Source organism: Entelurus aequoreus, linkage group LG02, assembly GCF_033978785.1.
Source record: "Entelurus aequoreus isolate RoL-2023_Sb linkage group LG02, RoL_Eaeq_v1.1, whole genome shotgun sequence".
Classification (NCBI taxonomy): Eukaryota; Metazoa; Chordata; class Actinopteri; order Syngnathiformes; family Syngnathidae; genus Entelurus; species Entelurus aequoreus.
Genome location: NC_084732.1, coordinates 39571502 through 39596224, shown reverse-complemented (window position 1 = coordinate 39596224; position 24723 = coordinate 39571502). Strand labels below are relative to the sequence as shown.

Sequence of the window (24723 nt, the reverse complement as noted above, 5' to 3'; positions counted from 1 at the left end):
GGAAGACTTGGAGGAGATCAGGAAATCGCTTAACTCCCTGTCGGAGGATGTAAGGACAGTGGCCAAACAGCAAGACACACTCATGGAGTTGTTGACCGAAATCAAAATGCTGAAAAACATCATCAAGGAAAAAGACAAGAAAATTGTTGACCTAGAAGCAAGAATTGACGAAATTGAACAGTACACCAGAATGGACGATTTAATTATAAGTGGACTAGAAACCAAACATCGCACATATGCAAGAGTGGCTGGGACTCGCAGCAGGGACGCTGACAAGGACGCCGAAGCCCCGGCAGACGAACTTGTGACACTTGAACGGCAAGTAATTAACTTTTTTTCCAGTAAGAACATGACTCTTCAAAGTGGCAGCATTTCAGCGTGCCATACTATCCCCAGGAAGGACAGCAGAACCAACCCAGCCATTGTGATCCGGTTTGTAAATCGGAAACACAAGACGGAGTTACTACGGCAGGGAAGGAAGCTGAAGGGAACTGGGGTTTACATCAATGAACATCTTACCAAGAAGAACGCCGACATTGCAAGACAAGCACGCATCCTCAGAAAAGAAAACAAGATACAAGCAACATGGACACGGAACTGCAAAATCATGATTCGGCTAAATGGACCGTATGAAGAAGCCAAAGTTGTCATGATCCGAGAGCTCCGCGACTTGGATCAATATAGATGAGACCTGCTAGACTTATGACTGACACGGCTCATCCTTGGCTGGAGACGGGGAAAGCTACGCAGCGAAAAGGTGAGACAACTGAGAATCAAACGTTTCCAAGAGCTAAATACATGGACTATAAACTGTATGACTTTGAAAATGATGTTGACCCAGAAAACCATCTGTTCAACTCAATCAATGCTACATGTGACTACTACACCGAGGAACAATTCAATGACAATGCTAGTTTAGATAATACATTTTCTTTAATACATTTCAACTGTAGAAGCCTATATGCAAATTTCTCAAAGATTGACGAATACCTGAAGACTCTAAATGGCAAATTCAAAATAATAGCACTTTCTGAAACATGGATCGATAAAGACAGAGGTATCGATTTCTCCATTGACGGGTATGAGTTGTATCACTGTAGTAGAAGAAACAAGAAGGGAGGAGGTGTGGCCCTGTTTGTTGACTGTGAATTGAAATGTAGACCTGTGGAATGTATGACAGTGGTAATTGATGATTTATTTGAATGTGTAACTGTAGAGGTAGAAATAGAAAATAAGAGAAATGTTATTGTTACGTGTATATATAGGACACCTGGGTCTAAAGTAGAAGCATTTAATGATAGTTTGGAAGAATTATTGTGTAAGGTGAAGGAAAAGAAAACATTTGTCATGTGTGGCTACTATAACATAGACCTGCTAAGCTCACCCAGAAATAAATCAACAAGAGACTTCTTGGATGTGGTATATAGTAGAGGGCTTTATCCATTGATCACCAAACCCAGTAGAATAACGACAAATTGTGCAACATTAATTGATCACATCTTTATAAATGACATAAAAAATAATATAAAAAGTGGACTAGTAATTAATGATATAAGTGACCACTTACCTGTGTTTCTTATATATGACTGTCCAATTGATAAAAAGAGGGAGGAAAAAACTCATAGAAATGTAAGGAAAAGAACTGAAGAGGCAATAAATAGGTTTAGGAAGGACTTATTTGAAACAGACTGGAATGAGGTGTATGGGGGAGAAGCAAATGCTGCATATGAGGCTTTTCTTAATATATATTTATCATTGTATGAAAAGCATTGTCCGAATGTATGGAAACAAAGAGACAGCTACAATAAAAAGCCTTGGATTATAAAGGGACTACAGAATGCTTGTAAAAAGAAAAACAAACTTTATAGAGATTTCATAAAAGTAAGAACAAAGGATGCTGAAATGAAATATAAGGTTTACAAAAACAAATTGATAACAATAATGAGACAAGCAAAAAGAGAATATTATAATAATTTACTAGAAAAAAATAAAAACAATATCAAAGGAACTTGGAATATTCTGAACAAGGTAATAGGAAAAACATCTGGGCCTACAAACCCACCAAGCCATTTTATCAATGAGGATAATAAGATGATAACAAATATGAATGAAGTGGCAAACGGATTCAATTCTTTTTTTGTGAATGTTGGACCCAAATTGGCAGAGAGTATTGGAGAACATAAAGATATACAGAGTGGATGGAGAGGGGGAAGCAAAGTGCTACAGTCCATGCTTCTAGGAGATGTTAGTGAAAATGAAATTGTATCGGTGGTAACAAAACTGAAAAATAAGACATCAACAGACAGTGATGGTATAGACATGATAATTGTAAAAAAGACTATTGACTGTATCATCAAACCTCTTTGTTATATTTTTAATCTTTCTTTTCAAACAGGGACCTTTCCAAATAAAATGAAGGTATCAAAGGTAATTCCACTCTTTAAAACGGGAGATAAACATAGATTCACTAATTACAGACCAGTGTCACTACTGTCACAATTTTCTAAAATAATTGAAAAAATATTTGTAAAAAAATTAGATAGTTTTATTGAAAAGAACATGCTGTTGAGTGAGAGCCAGTATGGATTCCGGACCAATAGATCCACTGCTTCAGCTGTAATGAATATAATTGAGGATATAGCAACAGCAACTGATAATAAGAAATACACTATAGGGGTATTTATCGATCTTAAAAAAGCATTTGATACTATAGATCATTCTATATTATTGTCCAAGTTGTATTCATTTGGTGTGAGAGGAGTAGTTTTAGACTGGCTAAGAAGTTATTTAGATAATAGACAAGAGTTTGTGGATTTTATGGGTAATACATCTGAACAAATGAGGATTGAATGTGGAATTCCACAAGGTTCGGTTTTGGGACCAAAATTGTTTATTTTATATATTAATGATATATGTGAGGTATCAAAGTTATTGAAATTTGTATTATTTGCGGACGACACCAACTTTTATAGTTCGGGACACGACTTAAAATCATTATCAAAAATTATTGAACAGGAAATGATTAAACTTAAGAGATGGTTTGATGCCAATAAATTATCATTAAATGTAGAAAAAACAAAGTTCATGATTTTTTGTAAGAGGAAAAGGGAGGAAACGATCAAATTGTCAATAGATGGAATTGATATTGAAAGGGTTTCTGAACTTAGATTTTTAGGAGTGACACTGGATGACGGTCTGACATGGAAATCTCATATTGCACATGTACGGAAAAAGATGTCTAAGAGTATTTTTATATTAAATAAGGTAAAATATGTGTTAGATTATAGGGCAATGCGCATATTGTATTGTGCACTTATATTGCCATATATCAGCTACTGTGTGGAAGTGTGGGGGAACACATATAAGAGTAACATAAAGGCATTGTATCAACTACAGAAAAGAGCTATAAGGATTATTCATAAAGTAGATTACTTAGAACACACTAACATATTATTCATTAATTCAGGTTTATTGAAATTACAGGAGCTAGTAAAGTTACAGACATTATGTGTCATGTTTAAGGCTAAAAGCAAAACATTACCAGCAAATTTACAAAAAATGTTTGTCATCACTTCTGAGAATGAAGAGCATAGAAGAAAAGGTCATTTCCAACATCAGTATTCAAGGACAACTTTAAAACAAATGTGTATATCAGTGGTGGGGGTTAAACTATGGAATTCTCTTTACAATGAGATAAAAGATTGTAAAAATATATTCCATATGAAAAAAATATATAAAGACAGAACAATAAAATCATATGGACAGCCATAAGTGTTTACATTTTGCTTTATATTTATTAATTTACTTGTTTTTTGCCTGGTTTTGTATTTGTTTTGTATCATCCCGTGAGGTGTATATTACTTCTTTTATTTTTTTGTTCGGTTTGTACTTCATGAAGTTTTGCACTTGTGTTTTTTTTTTGTTTTGTTTTGTTTTGTTTTCGTTATATTTGGATGTAATTGTTGGTTCACATATCATTAAGTAAGACTATGTATTATGTGAAGGGGGCAGGAAAATATAAGATTTTTCTTCATCCTGCTCCTTCTCAGGCATTGGTGTGTAACAGTGTAACTGAATAATTGTTATAATTGTCTATCAAAGATGCACATCAATGAAGGAGATAAATAAAAATGAATGAATGAAAAAAATGCTGTGCGTGAATGCACAAAGGTGAGCTTTGTTGATGTTATTAAATTGTTGTAGTGCTAATCAGGCATATTTGGTCAGTGCATGGCTGCAAGCTAATCGATGCTAACATGTTATTTACACTAACTGTATGTACATATTGCATCACTATGCATTGTTTGTAGGTATATTTGAGCTCATTTAATTTCCTTAATGTCCTCTGTGTATTTAATTGGTATGTGCATGTCTCATGACACATTATCTGTATGTAATATTGGCTGCATTTCAGATAGTTGTTAGTGTGCCATGTTGTTCCAGACCACAGCAAACGTAACCCAGCTTGCAAAGATTGTAATGAATCCATTAGAAGAAGACAGCCTGCCATTTCCTTAAACTTGGACACGCACATCTATCAGTGACGTGCGGTGAGGTTCAGTACTGGTGAGGCACTGACTTAATCACAGTCAGATTTACAAACATATGAACCCTAAAGAGTATCTTATTCACCATCAGGACTGGTTTGACAACAGTGCACCGGATATCCATAAACTTCTCCAGGCAAAACACAAAGCCCATGCTGCTTTCCTGGCCAACCCACAATCCATCACACTAAAGACTCGACTCTCCTCCATAAGAGCCGAAGTCCAGCGTACCCTCAGAGCCATGGAAAATGACTGGTGGATCAAGAAAGCCAACGAGATCCAACTTTATGCTGACGCAAACAATTCCCATGGATTTTATGATGCCGTCAAATCCATATATGGTCCACAGAGAAAAAACATAACCCCAGTCAGATCGGCAGACGGAGTCACCCTCTATAAGGACACACCCCAGATCCTAAATAGATGGGCTGAACATTTCAACACTCTCCTTAACTCAGAAAATCCCTCTGACCAGGACATTTTCACCAATTTCCCAACCACTCCCCCTGTCGACCACCTGGACTCAATGGATGTCCGCTAACTTTTTGCAACTCAACGCTAAGAAAACGGAAATGCTGATTATCGGTCCTCCTCAACACTGACATCTATTTAATAATACCACCTTAACATTTGACAACCAAACAATTAAACAAGGCGACTCGGTAAAGAATCTGGGTATTATCTTCGACCCAACTCTCTCGTTTGAGTCACACATTAAGAGTGTTACTAAAACGGCCTTCTTTCATCTCCGTAATATCTCTAAAATTCGTTCCATTTTGTCCACAAGCGATGCTGAGATCATTATCCATGCGTTCGTTACATCTCGTCTTGATTACTGTAACGTTTTATTTTCGGGCCTCCCTATGTCTAGCATTAAAAGATTACAGATGGTACAAAATGCGGCTGCTAGACTTTTGACAAAAACAAGAAAGTTTGATCATATTACGCCTATACTGGCTCACTTGCACTGGCTTCCTGTGCACCTAAGATGCGACTTTAAGGTTTTACTACTTACGTATAAAATACTACACGGTCAAGCTCCTGCCTATCTTGCCGGTGGTATTGTACCATATGTCCCGACAAGATATCTGCGTTCAAAGAACTCCGGCTTATTAGTGATTCCCAGAGCCCAAAAAAAGTCTGCGGGCTATAGAGCGTTTTCTATTCGGGCTCCAATATTATGGAATGCCCTCCCGGTAAAAGTTAGAGATGCTACCTCAGTAGAAGCATTTAAGTCTCATCTTAAAACTCATTTGTATACTCTAGCCTTTAAATAGACTCCCTTTTTAGACCAGTTGATCTGCCGTTTCTTTTCTTTTCTTTTCTACTCTGCTCTGGGGTGGACCGCTAGCCTGTTCATCGGATGGGGACATCTCTACGCTGCTGACCCGTCTCCGCTCGGGATGGTTCCTGCTGGCCCCACCATGGACTGGACTTTCGCTGATGTGTTAGACTTTCACAATATTATGTCAGACCCACTCGACATCCATTGCTTTCGGTCTCCCCTAGAGGGGGGGGGGGGGGGGTTACCCACATATGCGGTCCTCTCCAAGGTTTCTCATAGTCATTCACATTGACGTCCCACTGGGGTGAGTTTTCCTTGCCCGTATGTGGGCTCTGTACCGAGGATGTCGTTGTGGCTTGTACAGCCCTTTGAGACACTTGTGATTTAGGGCTATATAAATAAACATTGATTGATTGATTGATTGATTGATTGATTGATTGATTGACTCCCCGCCTACCTTTGCTGAGGTCCTAAAAGCCATCAAGGGCCTAAAAAACAAAAGCCCAGGCCCTGACGGTATCCCAGCTGAGGTGCTGAAGTTTGGTGGCTATCTCCTCGCCTGCCGGCTTCACCAATTGATTGATTCCATATGGTCCTCTGAAGCCATCCCCCAGGAATGGAAAGATGCTGTTATAATAACCATCTTTAATAGGAAAGGTGACAAAACCGACTGTGGAAACAGCAGAGGAATTTCCCTGCTCTCGGTTGCTGGGAAAGTTCTTGCCCGGGTCATGCTCTCTCGTTTAGTTACTCACATCTCTGAGAACATCCTGCCTGAATCACAGTGTGGATTCAGAAGAGATCGCAGTACTACTGACATGATCTTTGTAGCCAGGCAGGTACAAGAAAAGTGCCGGGAACACCACCAGGATCTGTACATCGCCTTCATCGACCCATCCAAGGCATTTGACACTGTAAACCGGAATCTCCTCTGGGACTTACTGGGAAGGCTGGGGATTCCGCCAAAGTTCCTCAACATCCTGAGACAACTACACGATGGAATGCGAGCCTGTGTCCGCATTGGAGGCCAGCAATCCCCCTCTTTTAATGTGAAAGTCGGGGTCAGGCAGGGATGTGTCCTAGCCCCTGTCATATTCAACCGCTTTCTCTCAGCAGTCACCCTCCTCACACACAAAGCTCTGGGAACCACAGATGGCATCCACATACAGTTCCGGCTTGACGGCAGTCTCTTCATTATCCGGCGCCTCCAGGCCTTCACTAAAATTACAAAACAACAGATCCTAGAACTTCAGTATGCTGACGATTGTGCTCTCCTTGCCCACACGCCAGAATCTCTACAACGTGCACTTAACGTGGTCTCATCCACATACCGTGCCCTAGGACTCAAGGTCAACATTTCAAAAACACAGATCATTGCGCAACACTCTACCCACCAGTCAGAAGTGCCTGTCTTCAACATTGATGGTCAGCAGCTCACCATCGTTCCACATTTCACCTACCTCGGAAGTGTCCTGTCCCCCACCTGTAACATCGATAATGACATCCAGGTCCGTGTTGGTTTAGCGTCTGCTGCCTTCGGTAGGCTCAAAACCAGGGTCTTCCTGAACAGAAACCTGATAGTTTCCACCAAAGCAGCTGTTTACAAAGCAGTTTGTCTGTCCACACTGCTATACGGCTCGGAAGCCTGGACCCCTTACCAAAGGCACGTCAGAATCCTGGAGAGATACCACATCCGCTGCCTGCAACGGATCCTGGGTCTGACCTGGGAGGACAGAGTCCCACATGTGGATATTTATGACCGGACCCAAACACCCAGCATCCAAGTGTTCCTTGCGCAAAGACATCTGCGCTGGGTGGGGCATGTAATCCGCATGCTCGCCCAGAGGCTCCCCCGACAGATCCTCTACGGCCAACTCCAGGAAAGTTGTAGGTCTCCTGGGGGTCAGCGGAAACGCTACAAGGACCACATAAAAACCCTCCTGAAGTGCTGTGCTATCCAGCCTTCCGCACTGGAAGTCTTGGCTGCTGATCGCCACAACTGGCGCAACTGCAGTCACGCCGGCATTGCTCATCTCCAGGAGCAGACCACTGAGAGGAGAAAACAACAACGTTTACAGCGACATCAGCGCGCTGCAGGGGCCCCCCTCTCAAGCGTGGACTACATCTGCCCCACATGTGGCAAACCATGCGGGTCGCGCATTGGCCTGCACAGCCACATGCAATGGCATATACGAAACCCCCCTCAATAACCCATTACTGGAGCAACGTCATCATCGTAATCGATGGACAGCCAAAGAAGAAGAAGACCACAGCAAACGTAACCCAGCTTGCAAAGATTGTAATGAATCCATTAGAAGAAGACAGCCTGCCGTTTCCTTAAACTTGGACACGCACATCTATCAGTGACGTGCGGTGAGGTTCAGTACTGGTGAGGCACTGACTTCATCACAGTCAGATTTACAAACATATGAACCCTAAATAGTATCTTATTCACCATGTGATTGGCAGCAGTTAATGGGTTATGTTTAAAAGCTCATACCAGCATTCTTCCCTGCTTGGCACTCAGCATCAAGGGTTGGAATTGGGGGTTAAATCACCAAAAATTATTCCCGGGCGCGGTGCTGCTGCTGCCCACTGCTCCCCTCACATCCCAGGGGGTGAGCAAGGGGATGGGTCAAATGCAGAGGACAAATTTGACCACACCTAGTGTGTGTGTGACAATCATCGGTACTTTAACTTAACGTTAACTTTACACATACAAACTGTAGCACACAAAAAAGCACATTTAATAAAAAAAACGTTATTATGGTCTTACCTTTACTTATAAGTGTGGGAACAGTGGTGTTCGTGTTGGAGTTGTGAATGAATGAAATATGAAATCCGTGCTGCAGTCTGCAGGTGTACCTAATGTTGTGTCCTGCAGTCGTTCGCGGCTCCTCCGGCGCGAGCATTGTTGGTTTTGCCCTTTTTGGCTTCTTGTTAAGTGACTTTTTTTGGGTGGATTAGGTCTTGCACGTGGAGGGTTTGGGTGTGGGCTTTGGTTGGTGTGGCGCTCCCGTCGGGGGGTTCTGCGGCGGGGGTGCATTAACCAGCACAAGGAGGCGGGATTATTGCGAGCCTCAGCCAGTGCGTCTTCGTAGCAGTTTCATGATTGCTCAGCACAATAAATACTTAACACACACAGTTGTTGACAAAATACACTGTACATTATATACCTCAGCTAACTAAACTATGGAAATGTATAATATAGTTCATATAGCAATACGGTCTCGCTGCACAGCAGGCCAGCAGTTAGCCGAGTCCGCAATCCATGTTGAGGCACAACTGAATGACGTGCCTCAACTGGCTGCTGATCACCGCACCTCTCTTCTCAGTATTTGAACGGCAAATGTGAAAATTCTGCGATTTTGAATGAAAATAATCTAAAACTGTCACCTCCAGTGACTGCACTCACTGACATCTATACCTTTGGCCATTCTAAGCCAGTAATTTCCAGAAGTTATCTCATCCTGTGAGAAGCCTCAATTTTACTAATGATTTCCAATGTTGCAAAATGTGTAGAATAAATATTAAAATACAACATTACTGTCAACGAATATTTGTGTCAGCCTTTGATAGTAGGCTAATATAGACACTTACAACATGTGTTGCCTTCATTATAACACTTATATAAGGCTTTTAATTTTTTGAGGCTCCAGACAGATTTTTTTTTTGTATTTTTGGTCCAATGTGGCTCTTTCAACATTTTGGGTTGCCGACTTCTGGGCTAGATCTAGTGGTACGCCAAGGAATCTCTTGATTAAAGTAAAATGTTTTATTTTCCTATATTCAAACACAGTGTTACTGTTCAAACTCTGGGTAATGTTACAATGGCGAAAATATTAAATATACTTGTTAAATAAAACCTCTGCCTTGTTTTTGATGAATACTTAGGCCTACTACGCTACTGTGTTTCAATGTTGGTCATTATGGTGGTACTTGGTGAAAAAAGTGGTGTATATGCAGTTGCATTAAGTTGCATTAAAAGCTCCTAATTTGGCTGCTGACGTACTGTATGCAGTGTCACTTTTGTTTGTATTATTTTGTTCAAATTATTTTGTTAAAATAATTACAAGTCTAATTATAATATCTGGTTACTTTTAGTTTTCCATCCATCCATCCATTTCCTACCGCTTGTCCCCCTTGGAGTCGCGGGGGGTGCTAGAGCCTATCTCGGCTGCATTAGAGCGGAAGGCCGGGTACACCCTGGACAAGTCCCCACCTCATCACAGGGCCAACACAGATAGCCAGACAACATTCACACTCACATTCACACACTAGAGCCAATTTAGTGTTGCCAATCAACCTATCCCCAGGTGCATGTCTTTGGAGGTGGGAGGAAGCTGGAGTACCCGGAGGGAACCCACACAGTCACGGGGAGAACATGCAAACTCCACACAGAAAGATCCCGAGCCCCGGATTGAACTCAGCACTACTCAGGACCTTCGTATTGTGAGGCACATGCACTAACCCCACTTTTTGTTTTAGCGTGTTCTATCTACACCGGTGATTTTCAACCACTGTGCCGCGGCACACTAACTGGACTCTCGCCAGATCCTTGTAGTTCGCTGAGCTCCACACAAGGATCTGGCGAGAGTCAGGTTAGCGGCACACTAGTGTGCCGTGAGATACAGTCAGGTGTGCCGTGGGAGATGATGTAATTTCACCTAATTGGGTTAAAAATATTTTTTGCAAACCAGTAATTATAATCCGCAAATGTGCTGTTGTTGATTGTCTGTGCTGTCTAGAGCTCGGCAGAGTAACCGTGTAATACTCTTCCATATCAGTAGGTGGCAGCAGGTAGCTAATTGCTTTATATTGGGAACATGGTTTGTCGTGATCACAATATGCGGGAGGCAGTGGGTAGGTAAAAAAGTATCTAACACTTAAACCAAAACTAAACAAAAGGCGAGTGCCGCTAAGAAAAAGCATTGAAGCTAAACGAAACTAAAACTGAACTGGCTGCAAAGTAAACAAAAACAGAATGCTGGACGACAGCAAAGACTTACAGCGTGTGGAGCAGACGGCGTCCACAAAGTACATCAGTACAATGACATGACAATCAAAAATGTCCCCACAAAGAAGGATTGCGTCCGCACAACTTAAATAGTCTTGATTGCGAAAACAAAGCAGGTGCAGGGAATAGCATTCAAGGAAGAAATGAAACTGCTACAGGAAAATACCAACTAAAGAAGAAAAGCCACCAAAATAGGAGCGCAAGACAATAACTAAAACAGTTCACTCAGGAAAACACCAAAAAACTCAAAATAAGTTACGGCATTTTGTTAAGTTACACCTACTTTGAGACAAGAGCTATAGTGATGCATGGTTGGTTATGGTTTGAATTAATATCAAACAATTGCGAGAACGACTTTTTATTGTCATAATTGGCTGCAGAGGTAAAAAATGTTATGTTTTCAGCTGGTGGTGTGCCTCGGAATTTTTTCAATGAAAAAAATTTGCCTTGGCTCAGAAAAGGTTGAAAAACACTGATCTACACTATGGGTTCTTAACCTTCTTGACTTCGGGGCCCAACTTTTCCACTGCACAGGGGTCTGGTGCCCATACAAATCTTAACAGTAAATTAGTAATTTGATTGTAATTGTCCATTCATCCATTTTCTACCGCTTGTCCCTTATGGGTTCGCGGGGGGAGCTGGAGGTTATCCCAGCTGCACATGGGCGGAAGGCGGGGTACACCCTGGACAAGTCACCACCTCATCGCAGAGCTGATTGTAATCGTATTCAGTAATATTATCTAACCCACTTAAAATTTGATAGTATAAATCATGTCAAATTATATGAAACCAAGTGTTAATCACAAAGATTATTATCAAGGCGTAGGTCAGGCTGATTACAAAAATAATTGCTAATCAAGTGTACTGCAAAATAAGGGACTTATAAAGTCTGATTACCAAATATTGTACTTACAATTACAGAGCGCTAAAATAAATAAATTCGAACTAAATCAAGAATAAATATTAATAATAATATAGGATAGGCTCGAGCTCCCCTGCTACCCCGACAGGGACAAGCGGGAGAAAATGGATGGATGGAAGTTTCTTAGACAAACCGGTGGCGACTTGTACAGGGTGTACCCCGCCTACCGCCCGAATGCAGCTGAGATAGGCTCCAGCACCCCCCGCGACCCCGAAAGGGACAAGGTGTAGAAAATGGATGGATGGAACATTTAAGTGCAAATGGGCCTCATCCCTATGGTTAAGAAACATTAAACTACATTACTGTTAAAATGTAATAAGCACATATTCCTCTGTTGTTAGGATACATAACATACATTTTGGGTGATACCACAAATTTAGGTATCGATACAATACCAAGTAGTTACAGGGTCATACATTAGTCATACTTAATATTGTGTATATTTATTGGCAGTATTTTCTGAGTTTACAGACAATAAGGAAAATGACAAAATATTTTGTGATAATAAAAAATATTGATGTAATTATTGTAGTATCGACTCACATACGGCTCTTGTAATTGGTATCGTTACTGTCGACATTTGTGTAAATCCACCTATTTGTTTACATTCAGAAGCGTGAGCTTGTTCTTGGTGGTTAATTATTGTATGCTCCTACAGTGTGTAGTGAAGCATGTTTAGCTCCTGTATTCCTTGTCCTACAGGGATGATACTTGTAAGAAACATAGTTTATTTGTCACCATCGGTGCAAGCATTAATGATTCAGAAGGAGCGAAAACACTGTAGCGGGACATTAGCCGCCAGCTAGCTTTGTTTTAAAGAACCACCTACAGAGTGGCGCTTCGGCGTTTATAGCGTCACCTTTATCCTTATTTTTAAAGCCAAAAAACTTCAATTTTCCCTCTTCTGTCTTTGTGCTGTTTCCGCTTCACCACGGCGTGCCATTATGTCCATGAAAAAAAAAAAAACTACCTGTATTTTTAAAAGGGAGTATAGTTCATTGAAGTCATTAGTACCGCAGTACTTTATTAGTACCGGTATATTGTGTAACCTTAATTACATGTGTAATAGGCTAGGGGTTATAGAGCTGCCTGCAGCCTAGTGAGTACTGTAATAGTCTTCCCGCCACATCGCTCTTTGAAGTTTGCGGCTTGTAAAGGTGAATTTGTGGGTGTTATATCATGTTTAGAAGGCTTTTCAATGTGTGGTGTTCGGATCTGTGGGACCCGTTTTCATTTTTTATTAAAAGAAAAATGATACAATTAATTAATTTTCAAACTGAGACTCACTGACTTTGGCTAATTTTCTGTGAAGAACATATATCAGAATACATATTTAATGACCACACAGCATACACCCCCCCTACACATTTCTATTACATATAAGATGTCCGGGTCCAATAGAAGTGTGGAAATTCATGTTCTGTGTGTCTCTCTCTCTCTCTCACACACACACACACACACACACACACACACACACACACACACACACACACACACACACACACACACACACACACACACACACACACACACACACACACACACACACACACACACACACACACACACACGGCCTAGACAGGAGGAGAACAGAATGTAGGTACACAGAACATCAGAGGGTCAAATGTGCGAGAAAATGAGAGCACACAGTGTTGACAAACAATGTTGCAACCTTGTGTGGGAACCGCAGGTGCAGAAACACAAAAGAAGAATCCCTGTGGGATGCAGAAACTGGCAGAGATATTTTCCGTGCAACGTTCATATTGTTGTTACTCAGCCATTGTGAGGCATTAAAAGCCACAAAATGCAACGGGTCCAAAAGACCCACAAACGCTGGCTGAGTAACAACAATATGAACATTACACAAGGGTTAAAATACTTTTAAACTTATTTTTTACGCTCTAGCTATGAAGATAATAAATGTATGATTAACAATTCCATATTTAGAGTCTTACTTATGGCAACCAAAAGTAGATTTGGCTATGGGAGTGTGTGTATCAAAGATACAACCAACAAAAATGCAGTTCAAGAATGTTTATAATCAGATATTATGTTATGGTTTGCTGAGGGAGATGACGGCATGACACCAGAGGGCAGTAATGTTCAATGATTTATTATTTATATTCACCATATATATATAATAATCAAACAATATAATATAAACTAAGGAAATGGAGTGTGACAAAATCCAAGAGTGTATGGTGTAAGACTATGTGTGTAGATTAGCTGTTGAGTGTTACCGTAAATGTCGAACGAGAGCGAAGGAACACGGAAGTCCATGGGACAGGCAGGTGATCCGGGCGAGAGAGAAGCGTCAGAGTCCGAGTCCATGCGAGGGGGTCGAGAATCCAAAAAGGGCAGTCCGGGAACCAAGGGGACCAAAATGTGACGAGACGCACAGCTCGCCAACACAGGAACAAGGGCAGACGCTGGAAAGAAGGAAGAACAATGAAACACGCGGGGTAACACTGAGAGATCAGGACAGAGAGAGAGCATAAAGCTGGGTATCGGCTTACGGTACAGAAGACTATTTTCCGGCGCCGGCATGCCAGGTTGTGCAGGCTTATGAAGGCAGCTCCTTCATTACAGGCAGGTGTGCTGATTGCTGGTGAATGATTGCAGCCGGTGGCTGCTGCAGGGCAGAGACGCGCACAGCGCGTCCTTGGATGTGCGTGGGTGTGTCCCGAGGTGCGACCAGCAGAGCGCAAGGATGAGGGCGAATTCCAATGCGCCCTGGCCGTGACAGTAACCCCCTCCTTATGGACAGCTCCCAGATGTCCTCTAGCTGGAACCACAAGAAATACGGAAACAAAAGTCAAGGGAGGCCGGAGGGGCGAACTGGAGGTGGGTCGCCAGCCCCATTGTCCCCGAATCCACCGGGGACGAGTCTGGTGGCGACGGCGAGTAGAATGCAGCTGAGGCCGGCGAGGCGGGCGACCAAAGAACGGCCACCATCTTGGCCGTCGGGAAGGCGGACGCGAGTGGCGCCATGGTGCGTCTCGCTGGAAACGAGGAGGAGACGTCGGAGGCAAGGAGGATGACGTTGGAGATGTGGAAGCAGCAGCAGACGTCGTCTGAGGCGTGGAAGCAGCAGCAGACATCGTCTGAGGCGTGGAAGCAGCAGCAGCAGTCGTCGTCTGAGGCGTGGAAGAAGCAGCAGAAGTCATCAAAGCCGGATATGAGGAGGGCAGCTGAGGAGCTGGCCGAGGTGCTGAAGCCAGTGCTGCTGGCCGAGGTGCAGAGGTCGGCGGAGCAGGCAGAGGTGCTGAAGCCAGTTCTGCTGGCCGAGGTGCAGAGGTTGACGCTGCTGGCCGAGGTGCAAAGGTCGGGGCCAGCCTGGGAGCTGGTGCAGACGAGGGGGCCAGCCTGGGAGCTGGTGGAGACGCGGGGGCCAGCCTGGGAGCTGGTGGAGACGCGGGGGCCAGCCTGGGAGATGGTGGAGATGCGGGGGCCAACCTGGGAGCTGGTGGAGACGCGGGGGCCAGCCTGGGAGCTGGTGGAGAAGCGGGGTCAGCCTGGGGACAGGTGCTAGCTCGGGGACAAGTCTGAGGACAGGTGCTAGCTTGGGGACTAGTCTGGGGACAGGTGCAAGCTTGGGGACTAGTCTGGGAACAGGTGCTAGCTTGGGGACTAGTCTGGGGACAGGTGCTAGCTTGGGGACTAGCCTGGGGACAGGTGCTTGCTCGGGGACTCGCCTGGGGACATGTGCTATCTCGGGGACTAGCTTGGGGACATGTGCTAGCTCGGGACAGGTGCTAGCTCGGGGACTGGTGCTAGCTCTGAGGCTAGCCTGGGGACTGGTGCTAGCTCAGACGCTAGCCCGGGGACTGGTGCTAGCTCGGACGCAAGCTCGGGGGACTGGTGCTAGCTCGGACGCAAGCTCGGGGACTGGTGCTAGCTCAGACGCTAGCCCGGGGACTGGTATGAGTATGCTGCAGCTGTGTGCGACAAATGCCCCTTGGACCAGAATTTGGACACTCCTGGCTTACGCGTAAGACTTTTAATAACATTAAGGAATTATTAATTATATAAAAGAAGGTATCCTATATGCCAGTGTTTCTGGAGGGCCGCTAAACATATGTGCTTCCCCTGCTGTTGTCCATATGGGCTGCAGCGGTACCCAGTTGTAATACATTTTTCCACCACTTGTGGCAGTAATGACAATATCTAACAAGAAATCTGTAGCTAACGTCAGAAAAGTTGCTTTAGCGCAAAAATGATGACTTAAGTGGTGAATCTATATTTTCATTTGCACTTCAATTTTATTGACAGTTTGGTTAAGAAACATATTTAGTATTATTATGAATTTAGAATGAATTGTATGTAAATGAAAAAATATATAAATAATTATATATATATATATACACTACCGTTCAAAAGTTTGGGGTCACATTGAAATGTCCTTATTTTTGAAGGAAAAGCACTATACTTTTCAATGAAGATAACTTTAAACTAGTCTTAACTTTAAAGAAATACACTCTATACATTGCTAATGTGGTAAATGACTATTCTAGCTGCAAATGTCTGGTTTTTGGTGCAATATCTACATAGGTGTATAGAGGCCCATTTCCAGCAACTATCACTCCAGTGATCTAATGGTACAATGTGTTTGCTCATTGGCTCAGAAGGCTAATTGATGATTAGAAAACCCTTGTGCAATCATGTTCACACATCTGAAAACAGTTTAGCTCGTTACAGAAGCTACAAAACTGACCTTCCTTTGAGCAGATTGAGTTTCTGGAGCATCACATTTGTGGGGTCAATTAAACATTCAAAATGGCCAGAAAAAGAGAACTTTCATCTGAAACCCGACAGTCTATTCTTGTTCTTAGAAATGAAGGTTATTCCACAAAATTGTTTGGGTGACCCCAAACTTTTGAACGGTAGTGTATGTATATATATACATACATATATGTATACGGTAAAAGCCAGTAAATTAGAATATTTTGAAAAACTTGATTTATTTCAGTAATTGCATTCAAAAGGTGTAACTTGTACATTATATTTATTCATTGCACACAGACTGATGCATTCAAATGTTTATTTCATTTAATTTTGATGATTTGAAGTGGCAACAAATGAAAATCCAAAATTCCGTGTGTCACAAAATTAGAATATTGTGTAAGGGTTAAATTTTGAAGACACCTGGTGCCACAAACTAATCAGCTGATTAACTCAAAACACCTGCAAAGGGCTTTAAATGGTCTCTCAGTCCAGTTCTGAAGCCTACACAAACATGGGGAACACTTCAGATTTGACAGCTGTCCAAAAGGCAACCATCGACACATTGCACAAGGAGGGAAAGACACAAAAGGTTATTGCTGAAGAGGCTGGCTGTTCTCAGAGCTCTGTGTCCAAACACATTAATGGAGAGGCAAAGGGAAGGAAAAACTGTGGTCAGAAAAAGTGTACAAGCGATAGGGATCACCGCACCCTGGTCAAGATTGTGAAAAAAAACCCATTCAAAAATGTGGGGGAGATTCAGAAGGAGTGGACAGCTGCTGGAGTCAGTGCTTCAAGATCCACCACCAAGAGACGCTTGAAAGACATGGGTTTCAACTGCCGCATACCTCGTGTCAAGCCACTGTTGACCAAGAAACAGCGCGAAAAGCGTCTCACCTGGGCTAAGGAAAAAAAGAGCTGGACTGCTGCTGAGTGGTCCAAAGTCATGTTTTCTGACGAAAGCAAATTTTGCATTTCCTTTGGAAATCGAGGTCCCAGAGTCTGGAGGAAGATAGGAGAGGCACAGGATCCACGTTGCCTGAAGTCTAGTGTAAAGTTTCCACCATCAGTGATGGTTTGGGGTGTCATGTCATCTGCTGGTGTCGGTCCACTCTGTTTCCTGAGATCCAGGGTCAACGCAGCCGTCTGTTTGACTTTCTTTTCTACTGTTACCAATTAGCATTATTTTAGTTTTACTGAGATTCAAAGCTAGTCTGTTTTTGTCAAACCATCTTTTTAATTTGTTAATTTCTTCTGTTATTATTTGTATTATCTTCTGTGTGTTCTCCCCTGAACAAAACGCTGTTGTATCATCCGCAAATAATACTAACTTTAAATTTTTTGTAACTTTACAAATGTAATTTATCTAGACATTGAATAATTTAGGTCCTATATTGATCCCTGAGGTACACCACAGGATATATTTAGCGTTGTAGACGAAACCACCACATTAATATTAAAGATATGGTTAACATTCTTAGTGCTAAAGATATTCCCCTCTCCTTGTATCCCTTCTCCCAGCTCCACCGTCTCGCCGAGTGCCAGCAAGAGTCATGAGTACTTGTCAACTCGACTCCTCAACTGGAGATAACTTTCTAGGTAAAGACTGATCTCCAAAATAATATCTCAGCATCCAGTAACCATGGTTAACAGATCACAACCATTTAATACCAATGTATCTCCCTTAGCACCTCACCATGGGGAAGGATGTATTCATATGCCTTCACCAGCACATGCATTTAACATGCAGAGAGTTACACAAGGTAGGGACTGATCTCTGTATACACTACACCCATAATTTCAAACCCTACTTTACGATTGAGCTGAAGTTCTGACTACTATGACCTGTACTTTTACCTTTCTTATAGTTCTTACCACCTTGGGGCACCATTCAGGTAAAATCTCAGCTCATCTTACTTGCTTATTTGTATACACTAACACCTGTGCATGCTTTTGTCCACGTTGTTCCTTTGACGATGAATAAATACCCCTTTTCTTTCTTTCTACATTAAGGGTGCCTTTTCATCTGATTAAATTTATAATGAACAGGGACATTGCGGTTGTCCCAAGTGGATGGTATGATGATGGGATGGTTTTCTGGCCCAGCTATAAAAACACCGACAGAATTGAAAGGGCCGCTTTAAATGAGGAGCAGCATGAGCCAAACTGGCCAAGATTTGACGTTTCTGTTGTCCAAACTTGTGGTATGCAAATTCATAATCTTCTTGTTTAAAAATAACGTCATAGTTGCTTCTCTTTATGCTTGGAATAACCTATTGTGTCTATTTTCTGACCAGGTCTCTTGTAAGAGAGAGACCTGATTTATCATCATCAATAATAATAATATTCTGTTCAGCTCTACAGCTAATTTGAAACTCATGTTCATTTTAACATATTCAATTTTAGACAACTACAAAGACGCATTAAAAATAATGCAACAATATGGAAAGGGCTGCAACACCTCAGACCTGCAATCTGAGGCAGAGAACGAGGAGCTGCCAGAAAAAAGGAACGGGAAGCCAGTGTAAGTGTGTTCCGTCTTGTTTTTGTCATGTTTCTACAGTAATAGGAAGGTTATTTCCGGTAGCATTCAAAAATAGACCAGAGATGCTTGTACTATATGTATATTTGGCAATTTTGGTATTGCAATAATCCTAATGATATGGTTACCCAACAGCCATCGTCTCGGGGACTCAGATGATAGCGAAGAAGACCCGGGAAATAGTGACCTCACATCTCTGGGGTTGGCAAGCCAATTGCACAGGCAGAGTAAGGAATAGTCTCTTAACATCGAAAACAACAAAACCACCACATTAATATTAAAGATATGGTTAACATTCTTAGTGCTAAAGATATTCCCCTCTCCTTGTATCCCTTCTCCCACCTCCACCGTCTCGCCGAGTGCCAGCAAGAGTCATGAGTACTTGTCAACTCGACTCCTCAACTGGAGATAACTTTCTAGGTAAAGACTGATCTCTGAAATAATATCTCAGCATCCAGTAACCATGGTTAACAGATCACAACCATTTAATACCAATTTATCTCCCTTAGCACCTCACCATGGGGAAGGACGCATTCATATGCCTTCACCAGCCCCTGCATTAAACATGCAGAGAGTTACACAAGGTAGGGACTGATCTCTGAAATATTAGTGTATGGATAGGCCCCTTGGGTATTACCAGTCATGGTTAACTGATGGCTCTCTCACAATGCCCACCTCACTAGGAACGGCAGTCCCTCCTCGACTCCCTCCACCCCCCTCACCAGCAGCCCTCAACATGTGGCAGACAGAGGAGCCTGGATCCAGCCTGGCCTACAGGCCAACATGGCGAGGGGGAAGAATGGCCGACAACATTTCCTGCTCTGGTGAGCAATAACTGACAAATACCGGATGGTCATTCTGTGCCACAAATTTTGGAAAAAATTCAAATTCGCAAGCAATCACATATTTTCTTCGAACTTTGTCAATAACTTTTGTCATTAACTAAGGTCAATAGCTAATGTTAGGATTATGAGTAATGAGGATAAACACTGAAACATGTTAATTTTATACTGCTGTTTGTCAACAGCGCCTGAGGTAATCCACATCCTTAGCCTGCTGGAAACTATTAAGCACAACCAAGACCAGCTGATTGCGAAGGTAAACTTCTTAAGCCTTGAATAGGTCAATAATTCATAATGACATTGATTTTGATTCATTATTATTTTTTAAAGAAAGAAACAGCCTACATGGCAGCTTTGTGTGATTAGAGTAAACATTGCTACATTTTCTTGTTACATTTCACCTGTTTGCTCTTTAAATACCACTTTTAAAGTTTTTTATTTATTTCGATCGTATTTTTTAAAAATGTGCCCTGGGGCCGTTAAAAAATGACCTGCAGGCCGCAAATGGCCCCCGGGCCGCACTTTGGACACCCCTGGCCTACACGAATACAAACATAGAATGATAGTACAAATATAATAAGAAAACAATGTCAACCTCCCAAAGTTGGGTTATGGATATTTATTTATGCCCCCCACCCCCAACCCCCCGCCGCCGTCATCCAACAGAACCAAACAAGTACTCTGATCAAGGAACCAAATAACGATATTGTTTAAACATTTTGGATGTCTTGCACACCTATACCCCGATCACAAATTCATAGTTTACGCACCTTATTTTAACCACCTCCAGTAACTTTAAGTCATTTTTTTTTTTCAAATGTAATCTCCTTAATACCTATCACATGTTTTGTATTGTGTAAGCATACTTGGCTTTGGATGCTACATACCATAAACGTATCTGTCTTTTAATCTTGTTTGATTACAGGTGCTGTGAGTAAAAATGTGTTGACAAGGTCAGCCACGGACGCTGAGGTCACCAAACACGCCATCAGGTGGTTCAACTTGGCGGGGGATCGGGCAACGAGGAGACGAGTCCCGCTTCCACCTCCTCAGGAGGAATAGAGATGTATATGTATAAATAAACAACCTTTTATTGGACTTCTTGTCATTCACCAGTTATTCATTTTCTGATATGTTAGCTGTGCATGGAGCAGTGTTTCCTTGAAGTTGAAGGCATACTTGGTCAACAGCCATACAGGTCACACTGAGGGTTGCCGTATAAACAACTTTAACACTGTTACAAATATGGGCTACACTGTGAACCCACACCAAACAAGAATGACAAACACATTTCGGGAGAACATCCGCACCGTAACACAACAGAACAAATACCCAGAACCCTTTGCAGCAATAACTCTTCCGGGACGCTACAATATACACCCCCCGCTACCCTGCCCCCCCTCAACCCCGCCCACATCAACCTCTTCATGCTCTCTCAGGGAGAGCATGTCCCAAATTCCAAGCTGCTGTTTTGAGGCATGTTAAAAAAAATAATGCACTTTGTGACTTCAATAATAAATATGGCAGTGCCATGTTGGCATTTTTTTTCCATAACTTGAGTTGATTTATTTTGGAAAACCTTGTTACATTGTTTAATGCATCCAGCGGGGCATCACAACAAAATTAGGCATAATAATGTGTTCATTCCACGACTGTATATATCGATATCGGTTGATATCAGAATCGGTAATTAAGAGTTGGACAATATCGGAATTTAGGGTATCGGCAAAAAAGCCATTATCGGACATCTCTAATCCATACCCCCAAACCCAAACCTCTCCTTGGAGGAGAGGAAGGCAGTAACATCCCTGGGCAAGGGTGAAAACATTACGATCCTGCCATTCTCAAGTTTTCTGACTTTTCCTTTTACTAACATTGCCTTAGTATTTTTGATCATAATGTCAACACAAGTCTCTGCCATACCTTAAAAATTTTACCTCACAATAAGGCTACTACCGTATAATTATCAGTTAAGTATTTAAGGATAAAAGCGTGTTGATATATTTATGACCTACTGCAAAACGCTAGTTAAAGACCATGTTTATAGAACATCCATCCATCCATTTTCTACCGCTTATTCCCTTCGGGGTCGCGGGGGGCGCTGGAGCCTATCTCAGCTACAATCGGGCGGAAGGCGGGGTACACCCTGGACAAGTCGCCACCATCGCAGGGCCAACACAGATAGACAGACAACATTCACACTCACATTCACACACTAGGGCCAAATTAGTGTTGCCAATCAGCCTATCCCCAGGTGCATGTTTGTTTCTCAAATAGTGGGTCACACGAGTGGGGGAGGGGTGGTGGTGGGTGGGGTATAGTCGTAGAGAGGGCAGATTTACATTATTTTGCAGCTAGGTGGCAGCAGTGCTTAAACTCATCAATAGGCTCTGTGTTCTACCCAGTAGAAGTAGTAAGTACACAGGAACATACTGTATATGTGTACTTGCTACTACTACTCAGTAGAAGTAGTAAATACACAGGACCACGTGTACAGAGCTAACAGAGGCAAAGAGATGCAAAACTTTGTGACGGGAATGAAAAAAAAAAAAAAGTTGTTGTCAGCGGCATATATAAAGAATGTTAATTTCAGTTTGTTGTACAGATAAATAAAAAACTAATCTAAGAAAGCTTGTAATTAATATATGTGTTTATTTCAAGTACTTATCAAAACAGATTTACACTACAATACATTTGATGCCTTCTCATGAAGACAATTTGCATGCATCATTTTTATCTAGGGTGCCATTAAAATGTGTTTTATTGCTTTTGTCCTCACAACAGTCAGAAATGTAAAATACCTGTATTGTCACAAATGTATAACGTCAGCAGCTGTTGGCTTATTAACATACAAGTGATTTCACATTGCACAAGATCACTTCCTCCTTGGTCTTCTCCTTGCATTACCGGACATAAAAATGATTTGTTACAATTACTGTAGGAATAACATTAAAAAGATGCTGAAAGGCAGATGATATATGCAAGCCAGCAGAACAAAGTGCTCAGTCCTACTTTGCAAGCAGTGACTGCTCCTTAAAAATATGTAACTCATTTGGAATCAAATTGTAAATATGCTTATTGACTATATGGATTTCAGTGCAAAGTTGAATTACAACAAAGTAGGTTTCTGCAACCCTACTTTTTAATTCTGACAGGGAAATAAAAAGTGAATCAATCAGAAATCATGGAAAGATTGGTATACAATCGATGTGAAGCTCCCCTGAAGACTCTACCGACGAATACTGCCAGTTCGTGAACTAAAGCCAAAGACAGGAATAAGGAAAATATTAATGATGATCAAGCTCATTCATCAATCTAAAAAGTGATGAAGAAATACCCGGGATATGGAGGAGGCGGGGCGTCATGTTGTCCACTTTTTGCGATGGCCTGCTCGTAAGAAGGCAGGTCAGGAAGGTCAATGTCCTCTATAGGGGGTGGGGCCACAGGCTGTAAGGATACTTCCTCTAGTCGACGTATGATGAGAGCAGCGTTGCTTCTCCTAGGACGAACCCGAACTGAACTGTGGGAGGGGAGTAGACGTGTATATCAATCAATTACAATTTATTTGTACAGCCCTTAATCACAAGTGTTTCACAGGACAAACCACGACATCCTCTGTTCTAGACCCAAATCCAGACAAGGAAAAACTCAAAAAATCATGTGACAAAGTTAGGTAAACAATTTGTTAGGGATGGTGTGAAAAGATGTTTAGGTTAGTGCTGTCAAGCGATTACAAAAAATGAGCGAATAAATAATTATGATCTGTAATTATTCAATCTAATGGACCGCACTGGTATATGAGCCGCACCCACTAAATTTTAGCAGAAAATTTTTTTTTTCCATAAATTAGCCGCATCGGACTATAAGCCACATATATATACGTTGTGAAATAAGTTATTTACACAGAAAGATTTTGTAAATGTGTATTCACATGCTGTACCTTAATTGTTTCCAAACAGTGTCTGAATAACGGCAGTAAAACGGTTGATCAAACAAAACAGAAGTCATCGTCATGAACCCACTAGCTGCGGAAGCAAGCTCTCCAATCAGCTAAACAAAATCACATCACATGGATAAAGATAAGACCTTCTGGAGGAAAGTTATGTGGTCAGATGAAACAGAAATTGAGCTGTTTGGCCACAATACCCAGCAATATGTTTGGAGGAGAAAAGGTGAGACCTTTAATCCCAGGGACACCATTCCTATCGTCAAGCATGGTGGTGGTAGTATTATGCTCTGGGCCTGTTTTGCTGCCAATGAAACTGGTGCTTTACAGAGAGTAAATGGGACAATGAAAAAGGAGGATTATCTCCAAATTCTTCAGGACAACCTAAAATCATCAGCCCGGAGGTTGGGTCTTGGGCGCAGTTGGGTGTTCCAACAGGACAATGACCCCAAACACACGTCAAAAGTGGTCAAGGAATGGCTAAATCAGGTTAGTATTAAGGTTCTAGAATGGCCTTCCCAAAGTCCTGACTTAATGTGGACAATGCTGAAGAAACAAGTCCATGTCAGAAAACCAACACATTTAGCTGAACTGCACCAATTTTGTCAAGAGGAGTGGTCAAACATTCAAGCAGAAGCTTGCCAGAAGCTTGTGGATGGCTACCAAAAGCGCCTTATTGCAGTGAAACTTGCCAAGGGACATGTAACCAAATATTAACATTGCTGTATGTATACTTTTGACCCAGCAGATTTGGTCACAATTTCAGTAGACCCATAATAAATTCATAAAAGAACCAAAGTTGTAGAAATTATTGGAAACTCAAGACAGTCCTGACATTATGTTCTTTACAAGTGTATGTAGACTTTTGACCATGACTATATATATATATATATATATATA

General features: G+C 41.9%; 2 protein-coding genes across 2 annotated transcripts in view; one reads left to right on the top strand and one right to left on the bottom strand.

Annotated features, from left to right (window-relative positions):
* The first annotated feature begins 614 nt into the window (after positions 1-614).
* Positions 615-20935, top strand: LOC133663213 (uncharacterized). Its single transcript, XM_062067514.1, has 11 exons — positions 615-757; positions 18015-18092; positions 18182-18256; positions 18362-18388; positions 18900-19017; positions 19171-19262; positions 19396-19455; positions 19545-19619; positions 19719-19859; positions 20063-20133; positions 20803-20935. Exons 1-11 carry the CDS (start codon positions 685-687, stop codon positions 20809-20811), a joined length of 819 nt encoding a protein of 272 aa, XP_061923498.1. The 5' UTR covers positions 615-684; the 3' UTR covers positions 20812-20935.
* Positions 20936-22471: 1536 nt separating this feature from the next.
* The window catches only part of prrg4 (proline rich Gla (G-carboxyglutamic acid) 4 (transmembrane)), a 29444-nt gene continuing 27192 nt past the window's right edge, over positions 22472-24723 (bottom strand). Inside the window, exons 5-6 of the mRNA XM_062026637.1 lie at positions 23215-23397; positions 22472-23134 (exon numbers count right to left, since the gene is read on the bottom strand). Coding sequence (XP_061882621.1) covers positions 23107-23134; positions 23215-23397 — 211 coding nt within the window. The 3' untranslated portion in view covers positions 22472-23106. The remainder of the gene's footprint in view (positions 23135-23214; positions 23398-24723) is intronic.